Source organism: Typopeltis vanoorti, chromosome 18 (assembly GCF_054136105.1).
Source record: "Typopeltis vanoorti isolate ZY-2024b chromosome 18, IOZ_Tvanoo_1.0, whole genome shotgun sequence".
In the NCBI taxonomy this organism is placed as follows: domain Eukaryota; kingdom Metazoa; phylum Arthropoda; class Arachnida; order Uropygi; family Thelyphonidae; genus Typopeltis; species Typopeltis vanoorti.
This window is the reverse complement of record NC_143566.1, coordinates 27,547,165-27,568,237: the sequence shown is the minus strand read 5'-3', so window position 1 is coordinate 27,568,237 and position 21,073 is coordinate 27,547,165. Positions and strand designations below refer to the sequence as shown.

The 21,073-nt window shown below is 33.3% G+C and overlaps 1 protein-coding gene across 1 annotated transcript in view; it reads left to right on the top strand.

Annotated features, from left to right (window-relative positions):
* LOC150096566 (AP-1 complex subunit gamma-1-like) overlaps positions 1-21,073 on the top strand; it is a 449,674-nt gene that overhangs the window by 73,512 nt on the left and 355,089 nt on the right. Inside the window, exons 3-4 of the mRNA XM_090408538.1 lie at positions 3,054-3,178; positions 14,077-14,218. Coding sequence (XP_090264664.1) covers positions 3,054-3,178; positions 14,077-14,218 — 267 coding nt within the window. The remainder of the gene's footprint in view (positions 1-3,053; positions 3,179-14,076; positions 14,219-21,073) is intronic.

The window sequence follows — 21,073 nt, the reverse complement described above, 5'->3', positions numbered from 1 at the left end:
AACAATCCCCCCCCCCCCCCATCTCACAACAATATGGAGTGGTGAAAACACTATACAACAGGGCTAAACTAATCTGTTCTAACGACATGGCCCTAAACACTGAACTAAATCACATCCTCAACACTTTCTCAGCCAGTGGCTACCCCCCCCCCCCCATAAAAAAAAATCCAAAAAATAAAACCTACAAACCACAGCCCACCTTCCCCCCCCCCCTCCACAACAACGATTACTCTAAATCCATCACCATTCCCTACATCTGAGGCACTTCGGAAAAAATTACCAAAATCTTAAAAAAACACGACCTGACCTCCTGTTACAGGCCTTACAGAAAATTGGCATCCCTTATCTGCTCAACTAAAGACCAACCACTACCCCTAGACCTACCTGGTGTATACCAGGTCCCTTGCAGTTGTAAACTGTCTTACTTTGGCCAAACAGGCAGGACAGCGAATATCAGAATTTCTGAACACAAGGACTATATCCGCTTTCACAAGTACAGCCGTTCTGGTCTTGCAGACCATGCTCTGGATACACGCCACAGAATACGGTGGAAGAAAGCTACAGTAATACACTGTAGCAAATACAAATTCGAAAGACTATTTATGGAATCAGCCTCAGCCCTAAGAAACTCTCCACACCTCAACAAATTTGGTTGTATGCTACTGCCCCAAATTTGGGAGGCTTACATCAGCAGACCTTCAGCCCAACGGCCAAGAACACCTACTTCACCCACTAGAGGGCACCATCAGGACTTTTAGGAGAACAATAGCTTCATCTCTTCATTCTCAGTTACTGTGTTGTATTGCCTATGTGCACGTGCCTTTTTTTTTGCAAGTTCCTTTTGAAGATGGCAACGTGACTTTGCCGAAATATCTAATTTATTAAAGTGTAATTTAATTTATATTCGTAGCTACGTTGTTCAGTTCAATTCATTTGTTCAATTCATTAAGTGATTTAGTAATCCTCATGATGATCTACAGAGTCACTCAGTTTGCTGGGATAAATCCGAAAACATTTTTCTCTGCAGTGATGAGTTTGAAAGGAAAATCGTGGAGTCCAGGGAAATCCTCCTTAATCCTGAACATTTGAACAGCAATTAGAGTTACAACATCCCTGATAGCCATGCTGCAGTTGTTCAATACTGGCGTTCACGAGAACTTGCAAACATGCATGCAACAAACAATGATACGTTGAATAGAACAACTTGAAAAATACAACGTTTGTGTGACAATTATGTATTGCATTTTTGCCTGTAATTCTCTGTTTTTTTGTAACTTCAATTTTTATTATTGTGTTCTACCTTTAGTGGATACCTGATGAAGGCTGTAAAAGGCTGAAACTAGTATCATTTTCATTAAAACTTAATATTTTATCTCTCTTTAAAGTCATTAAATATCTATTTTTAACATGTACCATAACAACCGAGTAGAAGCTCAGGAATATATATATATGTATGTGTGTGTGATCATAGACTTTATATATATATATATATATATATATATATATATATATGACAGATTGATCATTGACTCGGTTAACATACATAGTTTTATGAAAAAAATTGAATGACTAGAACCGAGATTTAATTAAAAAGGTTTTAATATAAACACACTACTAGTTTCGGCCTGTAACAGCCTTCTTCAGTTGACATTATAAAAGAAAAAACACTAAACATTGAGGGTTAAAAGACTATGAACAACATAGACAGTCTTTATACATAATTAGCATTAAAACGTTGTAGTTGTATTTGAAGCTGTTCTTTCATTTGTTGCATTGTTGGGAGAGTGCGTACTTGCTGCATCACGTGAACGCCAGTACATGATTACAGCTGAATGACTATCCGGGAGGTTGTAGCTTAAGTTGTTATTTAGATGAACAGGATTGAAGATGATTTCTCTCGATTCCACAATTTTTCTCTCTATTTCGTCACTGCAACGGAAGATGTTTGTAGATTTTTCCCAGCAGACTTTGTGACTTTGGTTATCATCATTAGGATTAGCCGAGAAGAGGATATGACTTGATAATGGACTTGCTCGCTGTCTCTTGTAAGTAATGTTTCTCATGTGTTCTTCCATACGCATTTCGACAGATTTGCGTATGGAAGAACACAATAATAACCTTCAAAATAGTAACATAAAGACAAGTTTAGATACATATAGTACAGTGATAACTGAGAAAATAATCAAAAAACATTTTGTTTGCGTTTTTTTTTTCAGAATCAGTATAAAGGCATTATACATGTTCTGGAAATATAACAGTCAATCTGTAATATACATTTTTAATGGTTCAGATCTCAGATCTTGCATATTCTGTTATTGGGGATGAAATAAGCCAATTACTATTGTCTGCTGGGCATTTGTTTTAGATTACTCTATATGCTTCAGTGAGCACTCTTAAATGACAAAGTAATCAGTGAATAACCTATTCTCTTATTGGTCAGATTGCATTATGAAAAAAATCAGTGATAATTGACAAAGCAGGTGCAGGTATATGCAATGATGGCATGCCTCAATAGGTGCTATGGTAAGGTAAAAATAACTATTTACAACATAAAGCATACTATACAATTAGCATGACTTAAATAAAACTGGTGATTAAACTGAAACTCCTATTGCTGTTGGAATTTGTTATGATGAAACTCCTGAATGCTTTTTTTTTTTCAAACCCTGGTTATGATATTCCTTTTTTTGTGGTTTAGAGAGATGTGTTTTCAGGCTACTAATAATGGTTTCATGGCTGACAGTTTGTATGTGTTATTGCTACTATATTTATATTATAAATAGCTCACTGCTCTGTTATAAATGCAGTTACATTAATGTTTATTTTTGTGTGTTTATTGTTAGCATGTTGGTTGTCGAATTGTATACACATTTGTACTTTTCAGTTGTTAATATTAGTCTGTTAGAGTTTCTTGTCATTCATTCACTTGTTCCAGTACCAACAACTAAATGGAAATTTTTAATTAAAAGCAATTGCATTAAATTATTTCTTTTTTAGTTGAAATCTTTTAAATAGTGTACTAATTTATTTGCTCTTTTTTTTCTATATTCTAGTTGGAGTGCCTAAAACTTATAGCTTCTCAGCGTTTTACAGATAAAAGGATAGGATACTTGGGTGCAATGTTACTGTTGGATGAACGGCAAGATGTACACCTTTTAATAACTAATTGTTTGAAAAAGTAAGCAGTTTTCAATAACTGTTTTTGACAAAGTGGTTTGGGAAAGAAATAAAACTTAGTGAAACTGAAAACAAACAATTTTGGAGAAATCATCTGATACTTCTCTTCCTGTCTCCTCATTAGGTTCTGAAATTTTGAAGGGAGGTCTAACGAGATATTTTAACATATAAATAAAATATATAAATTAAAGAAAATTCCAGTATTATTTCATTAGAATCTATCATGAAGGCTCAGAATGTAGAGTAATTTAGTTATTTAATAATTTTCAGCTTTATTTTTTTTAAATATTTTATTTTATTTCATTTTATTTATTTATTTTTTTTAGCTGATGATGTGATCCAAATTCTGAATGTCCAATAAATAAAATATGAATATTCATATTTTATATAAATATGAGTATTCATATTACATATTTTTGTTCATTGAAACAACCACAGGAAAGATATTTTTATTCATAAGGTCATGCAGTCTGTAATATACTACTAATGGTATGTAGTATAGATTAGAAAGAGAGAACTTCTTAAAATTGTAATTTTAAGGAAATCCTCTCCAAAGAGTAGAGGTAGAAGAGATGACTGAGAGAGGGGGGGGGGAACTGAACAAATTAGTTATTACTGCTCAGAAAAAACAGAAAAAGTGGACCCTGTGTTAGCCCGTGTGCTAACACAGGGTCCACTTTTTCTGTTTTATGTTAATTAGAATAAGAACATGTATTCAGACTAAAGTATGTTTAAAGGTAAAAATCAGATAGAAATATTTGAAGTTTCATAAACCTTTGTCAGTGTTAATGGATGAATAATTAAACATTTGAATACAATAGTATAAGCACATAGAGAATGGTTTCATTTCCTGCGTGTTAGACATTAATAGGATGCTAATAGTACAATAATAATTATTGTACTATTAGCATCCTATATATCCATATGGGAGGGGGGAGGGGGAGATACTTTTTATGTCTATAGATGCATGGGTTCACGTTTTGCTTATTCTGGGGGACAAAAAACGTGAGTTTCTGGGTGAAAAACCCTCTACCTCCGTATGAGACTGCCTAACTCACCTTTAGTCAAAGGTTCCTCATGTCTCGGGCAGGAATCTAACCACTGGTCACTCACTATGTGTTATGGTGGATTTCCTCTACTCAAATTTCCACCCAATGCAGGCATAAGTACTCCAGGGTTCCATTCTTTCATCACTCTCTTTCTTTTGTATATAAATGACTAGCTCTAACAGACTTCCAATCCTATCCATAGCTTTGCCAATAATAGTACACTCCATTCTTTCTTTTCATTTGACAAACCTTGTAGTGCTCAAGTATTCAAATCATCAAGATCCACCACAACCAGTGTCCTGAACTCTGATCTCCTGCTATATCTTAGGACTTCGATGCCAACAAAACTCACTCCTGTCTGATCACTTGCAAAAAAAGAGCTTGTACCCTCCTTGCTTTCATTAATATCCAGATTAGATTTTGCACTGACCTATACCTCCAACTTTTCCTGGCACAAACACATTTCAACCATTGCTTCTGCAGCTGCCAAAAAACTTTGTGTACTATTTCATACAAAACACTATTTCATAGTACCATCTCTGTAGATATCCCAGATCTCTCCAACCATAGAATATTGCTCACATATTTGGGGTGATGCACCAAAATCTTTTCTAAGTTTGCTTGAACCTCCAGAAGAGGGCAGTCCAGTTAATTAATGATACCTCTACATATCCATTTTAATCCCCCCCCCTCTCTCTCTCTCTCTCACAAACATTCAATTTCTGCAGCGTGCTTCTATAGATACTCTCATGGGGAGTGCTATAATGAATTAGCCACTATTATTTCTCTGCTTTCTTCCAAAATCATTAGAACAAGAGTCTGCTAGCCAACACTCTTTTACAGTCCATCTTGAAACTCATCAAAGCAACTTCACTGCACCCTCTTTCATTGCAGACTTCAATGCCACTAAAAATCACTCCATCTGCTTCTGTTCTTTGGAACAGCCTCACCTACTATGCCTTTCCCAAAGAATTCAGTCTTCAGTTGTTCAAAATAAGATGTAAACAGATTACTTCTTTTTTATTCTCTTACCTACATGTTACACTGATCTCTTATAGGTGTTGTGACTTTTTGTGTGTGTGTGTGGGTTAGATTAAAAAAAAAAAAGACAAAAACGTCTTCATAACATGCATTTGCATCCTTTATCAATTTTGAAACTCTTACTCTCCTTTCTTTAATGCAACACTGTTTTGCTAGGTATGTGTTTCATCTAAGTTCACCATTTTGTCTTGGTTCATAATTTTGGTCATCAACTACACCCTTTGATATTCTTCTGAAATTTTGGCTACTTTTTCTATGAAAACTATGAAAAACACTGAATCTATGAAAAGTCTCTTCCATGTCAACCTAATAACTCCTGACTAGCTTATGTCTCAATCATATCCAACCACTTTTCTTCTTCCTATTCATGACGCTTTGCAGCTTACATTCTCTCAATCTGTCCTTGTACTCCACATTTCAAAGACCACTGACCACCTTTGTGAATCTTGTCTGTACCCTTTCCATCATATCCTCATCACCATGAAAACCTGGCGACCAAATCTGTGCACAACAATCCATATGAAAGCCTTACACAATGACATCATAACTTCTCTATTTCTGTATATCAGGGTCCTCTGCATTATTGCCATTATCCGATGTGACATCTTCACAACTTGTGCAATGTGGCCCCTGAATTTCAGGTCCTCGTCCAACATCACTCCTAGATCTCTCATCTCTCCTCTACTTCCTTTAAAGTTTTCCCACCAAGTGCTTACTTTGCATCCCATTGTTGCTTACCAAATCTCATACACTTTGCAACACTGAACTGATCGTTTCCACTTACCTACCCCATGCAATCTATTCCAGTCCTCTTGTAACATCTGCTTGACTCTGCATTGCTCTCCCCAGTTTTGCATCATCTGCAAACACCTGCATATCACTAGTTAAACCTATCCCAATATCATTAACATACAAAATGAACAACAGTGGTCCCAAAACTGACTGCAGCAGTAGTACACCATTAGTAACCTTTCTCTTTTGGGCTACTGCACCCCCATATACAACTTTCTGATACCTATCTGATGGCCAGTCACTGATCTATCTCAGTAGTCTGTTTTTGAATCCCATCTGTTTCAGTTTATTTACCAGCTTGTTGTATGGTGGTCTATCAAAAGCTTTTGCAAAATCCAAGTACACCACTGTATATGCATCTCTCCTGTCCAAGGTATTTTTTACCTTGGACAGTTATAGTACTTATGTACTATAATAAGTACTATACCATAACCTATCGGATTATCATTCTTCAGCTATTCAACTTTGGTGTACATGAGGTCATACCTGTGGGAATGTGCCCAACAATACTATGTCATCCAGAACACCTTCAAATGTCAATAATAGATTTTCAACTTAATTTATAGATGTTATTCTCCTGTAACGTATCATTTTCGTATTTCTCTTTTCACGTTATGCACTTGATGAAGTCTTCTAAGAAGATGAAACTAGTTGTGCATTCAAATAATAAATAGTTTTTCTATGTTGTTATCTCTCAGCTTCTAATCATTAAATTTTCTTTAATTATGTCAAGTAGTTGAGTAAATCCATTCCATCAAAATCATCATATTTAGAGGGAGGGATGCACCAAATATTTAGTTTTGCTTTGGTATTCATTGTGCTTTTTCAGATATTTCAAGTATTTGGCTTTGGCCTGATGAGTAGAAAGATTCAATATTCGGCAGGCGAAAGCAGAAAAATTCCTGCTACAAGCATCATAACAAACACAGGAGTCTACCCCTTATCTTGCACGAATATTCAAATAGAAGGGTTTCCAAGGCTGTAATTAGTAAATTTATTCTTGTCAGAAAATTTCTTTCAGTGCTAGTTACCAGCTTATTCCTTGAAAGAGTTTTTCTTTTCAGAAGTCAGAAATATTTATGAAGAAACCAGCCATTTCTTCATAAAACGTTTCTTCTATCCAAAAAATACTGAAAAATTTATTTTCCAACATCATTATTTATTGCAAATTCATTGTTATTATTAACTCCATAATTATTCTTTATATTTCACAATTTAAAATAAGTTCCATTAATATTTTTTTATTTGTAGAAATAAGTGCAATATTTTCTTCCCTGATTTTTATGCTATATTGTTTTTTAATGTGATTTTCACTATGAAATTAAGTGATAATTTTATTATATTAAAATAGAGGATATTATGGATCCATCTATATTTTATGTGAAGTTTTGAAACTTTACTAGTGAGCTTATGACTACAAGACTGGAATCGGAGTTGCCTTGAGAGCATTTAAACAACATGAAATCTACCCACAACCTGTATATTTGCCTTTTATTAATCCATTGAGAAAGTTTCGCTAGCCTGAAACCCAGGCTTCAAATTGACCAAGTTCAAAAAAATTAAAAGAAAAGCTCTTTCAATGCTGTAACTAACTTTAACTTTCTGAAAGTTAAATTTATCATTAGTGATCTCTAGGTGCATGCATAAAATAAACTGTAGTGCTGGGATGCTTACATTTTTCTTACATAGATATTCTATTAGACAATATTACACATTCATCTATATTTTATAGCAAAATGTGGAAACAAACAAAAGTAAGAAATATAGAAAAATTTTCTTACCTTTGAAAATTTATTAAAATCTTATGAGAAGTTATGTTCTTACAAAGTCTGGTAAATTTTTGAAACTTAAGTTTCTTTCTACATTTGGCTGTGAAATATGGATGGATCCATAATCTACTCCATTACAGTATCTCACTTATTTCAAATTGAAGCATTTCACCTCTATACTTAAAAAATTTGAGAGTTATTATATTTAAGGAAAGCAAAATTTTACTTTCCCATTTTATCAAAAAGTTTTCATTCTAGCAATGTAATATAAATAAAAATAGGAGATATTAAAGATACTTATGTATTGGAAAGTTTCAAATAAAGCAGAGAGAGCTTATGAGAATTCAATCCTCAGCATTGGAGTTGTCTTAGCTTGCACTACTTTTAAAACCTTTCCAAGTTTCTTAAGTAGTGCATGATGAAATTATGGATTGATGTGTTTATTTTACAGTGCCAAAATAAATATATTTCAGCTTTTATTGATAATTACCCTTAAGCACCAACTGCTGTTCACTTATGAAAAATACAGTTCTCTGAAACAAATGTTTTGGTATTGAATATGGATTCTTGTCATTTTAAGTTTTCTGCCTGATCTCCAATGAGAACCAACAGCAAAACAGCTGTCAGGGCAACGAAACCTTAATCGAAAGAACTAATAACAAGCAAATATATAGATGCCTTGGCAGCTCGTGTCTTTTGAATAGTGCAAGCAAAGGCAACTCCAACACCAAAGATTGTATTTTCATAGGCTTTCTGGTCAGTTTTCGAAACTTTGAAAGTTTCTATATATATATTTATTCATTTATTTTCATGTTGTCACATGATTAGGTGAAGTATTATTACAAGTCTTTTATTACACATCTTTCTTCATTCTGCATTTTGGCAAAAGTGCTGAATATTTGGCAAAACATAATTAATTACATTTTAAACATTGCAAATTAAATTTTATAAACAAGTGCTTTGAACAAATATATATATATATATTTAAAAAAGATATTTAATGACTATCAAACCGAGAATAAGTTAGAAAACTTTAATGATACAACTAGTTTCGGCTTATTATGGCCTTCAGCAGGTATCTTTGTAGATAGAAGAAACAATAATAACAACTGAAGATTCTAAAAAACTGAGAAGCACAGATAAATTGCAGTATATAAATGAAATAAAAAAACGTTGTATTAACATTCAGTTTGTTCTATTTTACATGCCATTGTTTGTTGTACGCGTGGTAGCAGACTCGAGAACGCCAGTACTGAATAACAGCAGTATTGCTCTTAGGGATGTTATAGCTCAAATTACTGTTCAAATGTTCAGGATTAAGGATGATCTCCCTGGATTCAACTATCTTTCTTTCAAATTCATCCTTGCAACGGAAAATGTTTTCAGATCTATCCCATGAAACTGAGTGACCTTGAAAATTATCATGAGGATTGTTAGAGAAGAGAACATGGCTGGATAAAGCACTAGCATTTGATCTTTTATAGGGGATGTCTCTTTTATGCTCCTCCATGAAAAGTTCAACAGATTTATTACTTTGGCCGTAATAAAGAACATTACAGTCAAACCATAGTTTATAATACGCCAGGATATTTTAGATTATGATGCTTAGGTTTAGGATGGCTTATAAGAGATCTAATTTTTGGAAGAGTGGTGAATAATGTTCTGATTTTGTACTTTTGAAGGACTTCAAAAGTACAAAATTTCGGTCTCCCAAAAATTGGCCAATTTTTGGGACACCAAACTGATGTATGGGATTGAGATGTTACCTTTAAAATTGGTAGTTTCTGTATTGTGGTGCCTAGGAGGATCTATAAGAAATTTCTTAATTGTTCTTTTATGATATCCATTTTGTTCAAAAATATTATTATTATTACTGCAGCTCCAAGGAGTCCTTAGACTCATCAAGGGAGGCCCAACATCATGTCAAGAACAACTATTCAACATTCACACAGTATCTATCATACTGTGTGAATGTTGTGAATGAATATACTGTGCAAAGGTCTGATTAATTTTATGAGCAGTGCAATGAAAGAAAATCAGGCAAACACCAAGTTTAACTCAACAAAAGAAAACATTTAATGTGGAATAGTACAACATATACATTCAAACATAACTATCTGCCAAAGTTATTCAATTGAAAAATAACAAGAATTCACATTCAGACATTAATAACTTCTCAATTAGGTTTGAGGATCACGACTAATGTTAACACTTCTTAATTCTTAAAGCATTAGTATTTCTTTCACATAGTTCTCTCTATCGAATTAGATGAGTCATATTACAAATATATTAGCTCAGTTTAAAGTATTCAGAATAATTACAATCCATTAACCATCAAACATTCACTTTTCAGTTCTTTATGCTCAGTCAATCAAGTTGAGAATAGTTCTTAAGAGTTTAAGCTTTCTAATGTTACAATAACTGATTTTATGACAGGTTACACTTTATTCTTTCTCAGTCAGCTAACACTTATTAGAACAACATAACACTTATTATTTTGAGGGGAAAGTACTTCAGTACATCTTACATCCAATCATTAATTGATATAACACCACAGCTAAGGTCAAAATATATCTGACAGAGTTAACAGTTATAACTTCACAGGTTATAGAAAGGGCAACTCCTACTGGGTTACTGCTTCTACACATCGAAGTCGCATAGGCACATTTGAAATTCTCGTTGACTTTTACTTAATGGCAACACAATTCAAAGGAAATCTTCCACTATAATAACTGGATTGTAGACACAGAAATACACAAATCTTGATGCACTTGGTTTAAGTTATCTACTAATTCCTTATTTTCTTCTATGTATCAACTTCAGTTCTGCACTATTCTTCCACTATACATTTGGAATTTATTTTAGTATCAGAACTCCCTTAGAAATAATTCGAAATGCCTATTAATTCCCGGTCCTTCCTAGTCAATTTACGGCATATATAAATTCCCCCTCTGCCACTCGCTACCGCACTCTATGCTTTCTCTATGGCTTCTTCCTGTATCTTACTTTTGTTTTCGAATTAACTCTGTTCTCCTCTTTCCCGCCAAAATCCGGTTCTGACCAGTTCAGCTCATAACATCTAGCTTCTCCCCTTTGTATACAGTACTCACGCTCTAATCACGTGCTACGCTAACCTAAAAATAACTCCATTTCCTTGACAGTGACCAATCAAATCTCATTAGCAGAATTGCTTAAATTTACTTTCTCTTTCATTTACAATAATAAAAAACATATATCACAGTTCATTTAGGATATATTTACAAGTTATATAAAGAATTTATATAGAATAAATAACTAAAAAAAATTACAATTATTATTTCAATAAAAATTTAACAGTAAGTGTTTAATTTACAATTTACATAGGAGCAAACTTAGCTCAGGAAATACAATATATGTTAAATCATGAATGAAGTATTAATAAATCATAAAATTCTTAATTCACAATTTAACACCAGATATGGGCGCCAGGGTTTCTTCTCGATGGAGAGGAGGTGGAGAGGATCCAGAGACGAGTGACCAAGATAATAGCAGGACTATGGAATGAACCTTATGAGAACAGGTTGAAGATTTGTGGGCTGCAGAAATTGGTTGATAGGCAGAAAAGGGGTGATATGATTGAGACATTCAAATTACTGAAGGGTTTCTATAAGATTAATTCAGAAGATATTTTTGAGAATAGGACTGGTAGTGGGAAGACTAGGGGCATCCATGGAAGCTTGGTAAGAGTGTGGTTAGCAAGGGTGTTAGAGCTAGGTTTTTTACTTGGAGAGTGGTCAATGAGTGGAATAAGCTGCCAGAGTCTGTTGTTGGTGCCATGACTGTAAATGAGTTCAAGGAGAAGTATGATCGATACTGTGTGAATGTTGAATAGTTGTTCTTGACATGATGTTGGGCCTCCCTTGATGAGTCTAAGGACTCCTTGGAGCTGCCCGTAATAATAATAATAATATTTTTGAACAAAATGGATATCATAAAAGAACAATTAAGAAATTTCTTATAGATCCTCCTAGGCACCACAATACAGAAACTACCAATTTTAAAGGTAACATCTCAATCCCATACATCAGTTTGGTGTCCCAAAAATTGGCCAATTTTTGGGAGACCGAAATTTTGTACTTTTGAAGTCCTTCAAAAGTACAAAATCAGAACATTATTCACCACTCTTCCAAAAATTAGATCTCTTATAAGCCATCCTAAACCTAAGCATCATAATCTAAAATATCCTGGCGTATTATAAACTATGGTTTGACTGTAATGTTCTTTATTACGGCCAAACTAATAAATCTGTTGAACTTTTCATGGAGGAGCATAAAAGAGACATCCCCTATAAAAGATCAAATGCTAGTGCTTTATCCAGCCATGTTCTCTTCTCTAACAATCCTCATGATAATTTTCAAGGTCACTCAGTTTCATGGGATAGATCTGAAAACATTTTCCATTGCAAGGATGAATTTGAAAGAAAGATAGTTGAATCCAGGGAGATCGTCCTTAATCCTGAACATTTGAACAGTAATTTGAGCTATAACATCCCTGAGAGCAATACTGGCGTTCTCGGAAGTCTGCTATCACGCATACAATAAACAATGGCACATAAATAAAACAAATGGAAATTTATTTATTAATTTATCTGTGCTTCTCAGTTTTTTAGAATCTTCAGTTGTTATTATTGTTTCTTCTATCTACAAATATACCCTATGAAGGCCATAATAAGCCAAAACTAATTGTATCATTAAAATTTTCTAACTTATTCTCAGCTTGATAGTCATTAAATGTCTTTTTTAAATGTATCACAGTAACCGAGTCAATACCCATGAATGCACACACACACACATATTAAAAGTTTTGATGAGTTTTTAAGAAGTGTTTTTTTGTTGTTTTTTTTTGAAAACATTTGTTTATAGAATTTAATTCAGTATTCTTTGGCGAAATTTTAAACCACATATTTGGATTCAGTGTTTTGGCACATTCCTAATATATATATTTTATACAGACTCCATTTATGTTTGGAATATTGGCTGAAGCAGCTGAGGCTTATTATTATGTCTGTTTGTTCCAAGTATTTTTCAAGGTATAAAAAACCAGAATTTTCAGGAATCAAGCCCATGAAAGATTATAAACCTATTGTTCATTTAGTTCTGTAGGCGGAGTAAGAATAAGTATCATCTATTTTTGCTAAAATAATATACTTTATTTACAACAGATGTTATCGCTTAATTTTATTAGAGATTAGCACTTAACCTGAGTTGAAATAAAATTCATTCCATCAATCAGATTAATTATATGGCCTGCAGACTTAACATAGTTAAGCCTGGTGTTTAGGCTTATACTTGGATTCTCCAGCATCATGTTCTTTAAGGAAATTGACAATGTATACTAGATAAGTAAATATTCAATTCTAGTCAGCGACTAGAGGAAATTTTTCTAAGGCTTTTTTCAACCGGTCCCGAGTTAGTTGATCTCTGGCACGGGCAAGCGGGTTTTTCATCCCATAAACTCAAGAAAATCGACCGTAGAACCCACATTATTTCAGACATTAAATATATTGTGTTAGGGTTAGGGACCACAAGATGGCGGCACATGTTGAGCCATCTCTTCACTGTGTGCTGCTTAATTAGTGATAGTCTTGGGCCATCTATCTCTGATTGGGCACCAGTGGAGACTGAATTGCCCACTTAGTCTCCAAAAGTTAAATAGGGCTAAATGGCCTCGCCTACTCCCCTTATATGGGAATAAATAGGTGTTAGCTGATTTTTTTTTTTTAGTAATCTAGTCTACATTATCAATTTCCTTTAACGACACGATACCATAGTTAAGATAAAGTAATAATATATGTGATGTCTGATCTGTTGAAGAACCAGTAAGGTGAATACATTATTATGTTTATTAATGAAATTATTAATATTTCATAATTTCATTATTATGAAATATTAATATCGTTTTTGTGTGATTTATCTGGTTAGCAATTAGTTGATTTTATTTTATTTTCAAATAGTGATTATTGAATTTTATTATTTAATATCATGCTTAAATTTCTTGTTTCTGGTATTAGATTATTTGTATATTAAGACATAAATTAAGTGTGGTGCATGGAGGAAAAAATTCTATATTCTTACATTTGTCATTATATCCATTATTTAAAATGATTACTTAACACTTTTAGATTCATTTTATTTCCATTATGCTGTATACATTCATTCTACAGAAAGTTAAGTGGAACTTTTTTTTTTTCTCCCTCATCTACAAAACAGTGATTTAAATAGCCAAACACAGTTTGTGGTCGGTCTTTCTCTTTGTACCTTAGGAGCCATATGTTCACCTGAAATGAGTAGAGATCTAGCGGGAGAAATTGAGAGGCTTTTAAAATCTTCAAATGCATATATACGCAAAAAGGTAATATTTTAAAAAATATATATTTAAGCTTTCTATTTTCATTTGATTTTTCTAGTTAGTTTTTTAAATGACAGCATCAAGCAAAAAGTTATTTTTTGTATCTTCTTTAGAATATAATTTCATTAATATTAATGTTATCAGTTGTTTTCTGTGTTTGCCAGCATGATTAGCCAAGATGTTGATGTACTTGCTCTCCAACCAACAGGCTGTGAGTTTTGAATCCCACCCTGGTCATGGATGTTTGATTGCTTTTAGGTGGGAGTGAATAGCATCACTAGGTGTGAGACCATCATCCTTCTATTTGGAAACTTGAAATGGCTTGAAAAAAATTCCATGTTTAGTCTTCAGAACAACTCTTGATGATGAAGTAAAAAATAAGCCTAAAAGATTATAAGAAGATTTAAGATTCCTTTGCTCACCCACAGTACTTATGTACTACAGGTTTACAACATTTCATAAGTAGGAGTCACAGAAAAATAAATAAAATAAAATAAAATCACATTTCATTGTACAGTATCTCATATGATATTAAGAAATTTCAGGACTTTACATATACCTGAATCATAAAAAATTAGAAATCATTAAAAAGAAACACAAATGTTCCTGCAATCTCAAATTAATGAAATTTATTACTAAAAATGTTTGAATTTTTTTTTTTTTCTGTATACTTTTATTATATATATGTAAGATGTGTATAACTTGAAGAACAAGCTGGATGTAGATATGGAATGCCAAGATTAGATGGTCACCTTATAATAGTCTAAAAACTATGGGAATAGAAGAATAAGGATGTATATTTTTGTTAAATGGAAAAAAAAAAGTATACAATAAGGTTCTAAGGGAAAGACTGTTCAAAATATTAAAAATATGTATTGGTGTAAATGGAATGTTTTACAGACCAATAATATGTGATTGAAATTGATGGATGAGTAGAATATGGTTTCACTTAAATCATCTATAAGGAAGGGTTGTACATAATTTCTGCTGTTTTTATATTCATATGGACCATGCTATTAAGGTTTTAGTTTGTTTTATTGGTTTGGGATTATGGCTGAAGAAACCAAGGCTGTGAGGCCAGTGTACTATGTCTGTAAATTGTCTGCTTTCTCCTTCAAGTTTGCTTGTTTTGAGGGATGAAAAACCAAAGTTTCTGGGAGGACAAACCCTCTCTCCTTCCCTTATATAAAATTGGTGAGCTCACCTTCAGATGAAAAAAAAAAAGTTTCTTTGCACTCTAGTAATGTGGATTCAAACTGCACATTATTAAGGAAATTGATATTAAACCCAATGTCCAATACAAGATATTAAAATTCCATTACCATGATATATATATATTTTCTACTGAGTATTCCAGGAAATGTTTAAGAATACTTGAGAAAAGGGATCACTTAAGGGTCAAAGCTGGATAACTAGGAGAAGACCTCCGCTTAACCTTTAAGAAATGCAGAAAACTGACAAGCCCTTCTAATCTAATGTCAATTACTCACTTTCATGTGGTGCTCCCCCATTAGTAGGTATTCACTATACACTGAACATACTAAGATGGGCTGGGTAGTATGGAACTTAGCTGAAAAATTTTATTTAGTATTGGTTTAAAACCAGTAACAAACATGACAGTACATGAACTTTTGTACTAGCTGGACATTGACTAGTTAAACAAGGCCAATGCTGTTTTTGTCAGGAAACTAGAGTAAAGGTAAACTGCAAAGAGTCCAGCAGAATTGAAAATAGGTGCCATTAACAGATATTAGGAGGTATCACTGGAAAAGAAATGTAACTGGCAGAAGAATTAGAGATACTTTTGGGACACGGAAGGCCAATCTGGCAAAATTCTGCTAAATAATTATAAGATATTAGTGAACAAGGACAGGAAGGAGCAGCAATAGCATTCAACACCAAACATAAGATAAACTCTTCATTTGCAGACAATTTCAAGTAGTGTTATCAGGGCAAATTTCAAAATGGAGAATTGGACAATGAAACTTATTCGTGCTTATAATGCCACAGAAGGTTCTCCTAAGAAGAAGAAGTGGAGGAATTTTTCAAATCATTAGTGAAGCCATCTTACATAAACTGGAAAACTGGGCTTCGGTGGGGAACATAAGGTAGGAAATTAAGAATTATCTACTCGTTAACACAAGAAAAGTATATTTAATATACTGCCAGATATTTCAGTTTAAAAATAACACTGTCATCAGTGACTTGACAGAAAACAATTTTTTATAAGGTAGTATACAAACAATTGATCATTCAAAATTAGAACGAGCTGCATGATGTTACGTTGCTAATCATGATATTTCACTGAAGAAAAGTAAGCATAAGAGTGCAGAATAAATTAGATGTATAAATTTACAATGTCATACAAAAAACTTAATTTATAAAATCATATTAAAGATATCATTAGACAAATGTAGCATCTAGAAGGCAAGTTAATAATAAATTATAAATTTAATAAATTAATTAATATAATAATAAATAACAAAGTTAATAAAGGTTATTAATGCCTTCTGGATTGCTCTCTCTTCAAGATACAGAGTAGTTATCATTAACACCATGTCTCAGCATAAAGATATGTGCAAATTCACAAGGAGAGAAGACAAAGTTTTATTAACTATACTATTGTTGACAGTGATATCTTCCACACTTGTCCAGGATACAAAAGTATAAGTGGATTTGAAAGAGAAAGTGATTAACACTTAGTTTTAAGCAGGATAAAAATGAATATCATATCAAAAGGAAATTATATAAGAACATTTAAAAAAGAATTGAAGTCAAGCAGCTTTTACAGGTAAACTGTAGACTCAACTATATAAATGTTATTTAAAAAAACATGAAAAAGTTTGAAAAATGAGAACCAAACCTTGGTGTCTCACTGGCAAACTCCTAAGAAAACATTAATTGATTCAAGTAGGGATGCATGTGGTGAAATTGTTTGCAAGGATTGAAAAATCAGAACTCCATGATAGACTCAAAGTGGCAGTTCTGGAAAAGAAGAAAGCATATCAAAAGTTCATAACAAGAAGATTGGAGGATATCTTAAGAGGATGCAGAGGAAAATATAAGAGGGCTAAGCTATGTGTAAAAGTAGCTTAAAAATTGTCTTTCCTGCACATCCTCTGAGGGTACAAGACAGGAATTTGATGATGATGAAAAAAATCTTTGGAAAACTTTGGTCAGAATATCAAAGATGAATATCAAGAAGGTGGAAAATGTTCTGGAGGCTATTGATAAACCTTAGAATTGGAGGAAAAGAGTACCATGAAAGAATCAGAGTTTATGAAGGTGACATGAAAACTCAGACTAAAGATATTTTGAATCTCTGGAATAATTATTGCAAACGACTGCTAGAAGAAACAAGTGGTGACTGAAGAGCGGTAGAAAATATTCAAGATGAATGTAATCAGTAGGTATGTATCAATAATTCTTCAAGTAGAAAAAAGCTATCAAAAGCCTTGAAGAGTATGGAAAGGCAGCTGGAGTAGGTCACATCTGACCAGAAATACTCAAATATGGAGGAATAAAATATTTCCAGTGGCTACACTGCATAATTTGGATAATATGGTCAAAATCAAATTTCACATGATTAGAATAGAATAGAATAGAGCTCTCTTAGTTCCCTCTGTACAAAAGGGAAATAAAACTGAATGTCAGAATTGCTGAATAATTTTTTTACTAAGCAATTTCCAGGTAACATTTATGTAAGCATACTTGAGAAAAGGCTAAGAAAAATTATGGAAGAGAAATATAGAGAAGAGCAAGTTGCGATCAGGCTACATAGAGGTTGTCAAGATCAGATTTTCATGTCATAAAAAATTGTTAGCTGATATGAGAGGAAGTCATCATCATCACCAATTTTCTGATATGTACCCTCAAGTCATGGCAATATAGGAAGGATATGTATTTAAGTTTGTATAGAACTGGAAAAGCATATGACAAGATGCCAAGAAAAGCAGTTAAGAATGCTACAATTATATTAGGTAAATGGAACATTATAACTAGCAATATGTAGCCATAGAGTTAACTTTTAAGTCAAGTTAAAATAGATTAAAAGTACAGGCATGGTTTGATGTAAAATCAGGTGTGCGACAAGGCTGCATGCTGTCTCCACTTTCTTATTATCTATATGGGTCACATGAAAGAAAGTAGCATTACATCTTATATAAATCAGAAATATCAAACATTTTTTGCTGATGGTGTTGTATTCCTAAAAAAAAATCTATGTCACTCTCCTGAATGCTTTAACTAAATTGAATAACAGCTTTAACAAATTTTGTATGAAAATTAGCACTAAAAAGGAGAAAACTATGAAAATAACAGAAACAAGGAAAACTTCAACTGCATTCTCATTGAAAATTTATAGAACAAGTAAAATATTTTAGCAGTTATGCACGATTTTTAGTGAAGATGGCAATTTAAATATGGAAATTGGTTATAGAATAAGCAAAGCTGATATGAGAGGAAGTCATCACCATCATCCATTTCCTGATATGTACCCTCAAGGGGTATTCAGGCTACTATGACAGCACTACATGATTAAGTTCGCATTACTATTATTGATCTCCGATAAACAATTTTCCTCCAAATTAGTCTTACTTGTCAGCACTCCAATATTGTTGTATCAAACGTTTCGTACTTCTAAGGCACTTCTCACTTAACCAGTTCTGCCATCTTGGCATCAAACATCTGTTTTGCTAACCTTTTCTCTTCCATTCTGTTTAAATGACTGTATCACCTTAGATTACCCTGCTCACACATTCTTGAATAGTAACATTGTCAAGTTCCTTTGTAATATCTTCATTTTTAATATGATTTTGCCATTGATGCCATCTGTTGTTCACTATAATTTTCCTGAGGACACTCATATCTGTGCTCTCTACTCCCAGATCCATAACTTAAAACTGGTTTGAACACTGTCTTGTATACTGCTAGTTTGATGTTTTGGCTAATTTCTCTCTTATTCCATCTAAATTTATTCATCTGGTTCTCCACCATACTAGATTTGCTTATTCTGTTAGCTATTTCCAATTTAATTTGCGATCTTCACTAAAAACTGCCTAAATAGCTGAAATATTTTACCTATTCTGTAGGTTCTCCGTTAAGACTGCAGCTGAAGTTTTCTATATTCCTGCCTGTTTTCATAGTTTTGTTCTTTATATTTTCTGATTTTTGTGCCAAATTTGTTACAGCTGTTATTCAGTTTAGTCAGACTCTTGAGGGTTTGCATTGTATATGTTTTAGGAGTATATCATCATCTGCAAAGAGCAAAGTTTAATATCTTCGATTCTAATATCAGGTTTAATGCCACTTTCTTTCATAATGCAATCCATGTAGATGATTAACAGTGGGGAGAGTGTGCACACTTGTCTTACACCTGATTTTATGTAAAAATAACTTTCTGTGTTTCCTTCAATTCTAACCACTGACTTACAGCTTAAATATAGGTTATGTCAGAGGTTCTCAAATTTCTTCAGTTTGCAGCATGCTTAGCATCTCAGTACTTTTTTATAGCACCCCTAGGCCAAAAGAAATACCCAACAGTGCCATTTATTAAGTAGTTAGATTCAAGGTACTTGCTAAGTATTTGTGTCCTAAAAACATAGTCACTGTTTGAAAAAAAAAAAGGAAAACAGTTCCTGAACTGAGCATCCCGAGGTCTTGCATTTTGCCTGCCATTTGAGAACCACAGGACTATGCATTTCTCTGTATAATGTTCCATAAATGTTATGTTTTGAAAAGTTTTTCTCTGGGCATGTTGTCATATGTCTTTTCCAGATCTACAAAACTTAATTACAGATTCTTGTTATATTTCCATGATTCTCAACTATTTGTTATAAAGTGAAAATCTGATCTTGATAAACCTGTATTTGGCCTGAACCCATCTTGTTCCTCTTCAAGTTTCTCTTTTACAATTTTTCTCAACCTTTTCTCAAGTATGCTTGAATAAATCTAAATATTAATTGGAACACTTAGTAGAGAAACACCTCTATATTCTCATGTTAAGGGACTTTATTCTCCTCCCATGAGAATTACATAGGAATTTCTAATGGTGATTTCTCTAGGAAGAGGTATAGATGGAAACTATGGGAGCTATTGTCCAATCTTCTAGAATTTGACCCTCTGACCAAGTCCCCTGAATTGTGCAGTGTAGCCACCGCAAAACTTTTTACCTCAGGGTTCAGTCCTTGAATCATTATTGTTCAATCTATACATTAATGACATCAGGCAGCATCTAACATCAGATCTGCAATTGTTTGCCGATGATGCAAAGATAGGCAAGGCAATCATGAATGTTTCTGATATTCAGCAATTACAAAATGATTTGAATAGACTGGAAATTTGGGCAAACGAAAATGGCTATCAGTTTAATGTTAGTAAGTGTAAAGTTATGCACTTTGGCGTGATTAGAGTTCCAGTGGCATATTATATTAGTGGTAGTATGCTACAAGAAACTGAAGAGGCAAGGGATCTTCGCGTATTGGTGGATAGGAATTTAAAGTTCAAAGGTCACATGGCAAAAGTTGCAAATACAACTCAGAGGATAATTGCAATGCTGAAGCAAACCTTGACATGTAAAGATAAGGGAGTCATTCTGCCTCTTTATAAGGCTTTGATAAGACCACACTTGGATTATTGTGTGCAGATTTGATCTCCTGGGTTCCAAGGAGATGAAGCTTTGGAAAGGTTGCAAAGAAGAGTTACAAAGATTATATCCAGGTTATGGAATTTAGATTATGAAGATGGATTGCGAGTATGTGGTTGCAGACTCTGGTTAACATGTGAAAGAGGGGTGATATGATAGAGATCTATAAACTTTTGAATGGGTGTTATAGGATATCAACTGATGAAATTTTTCGT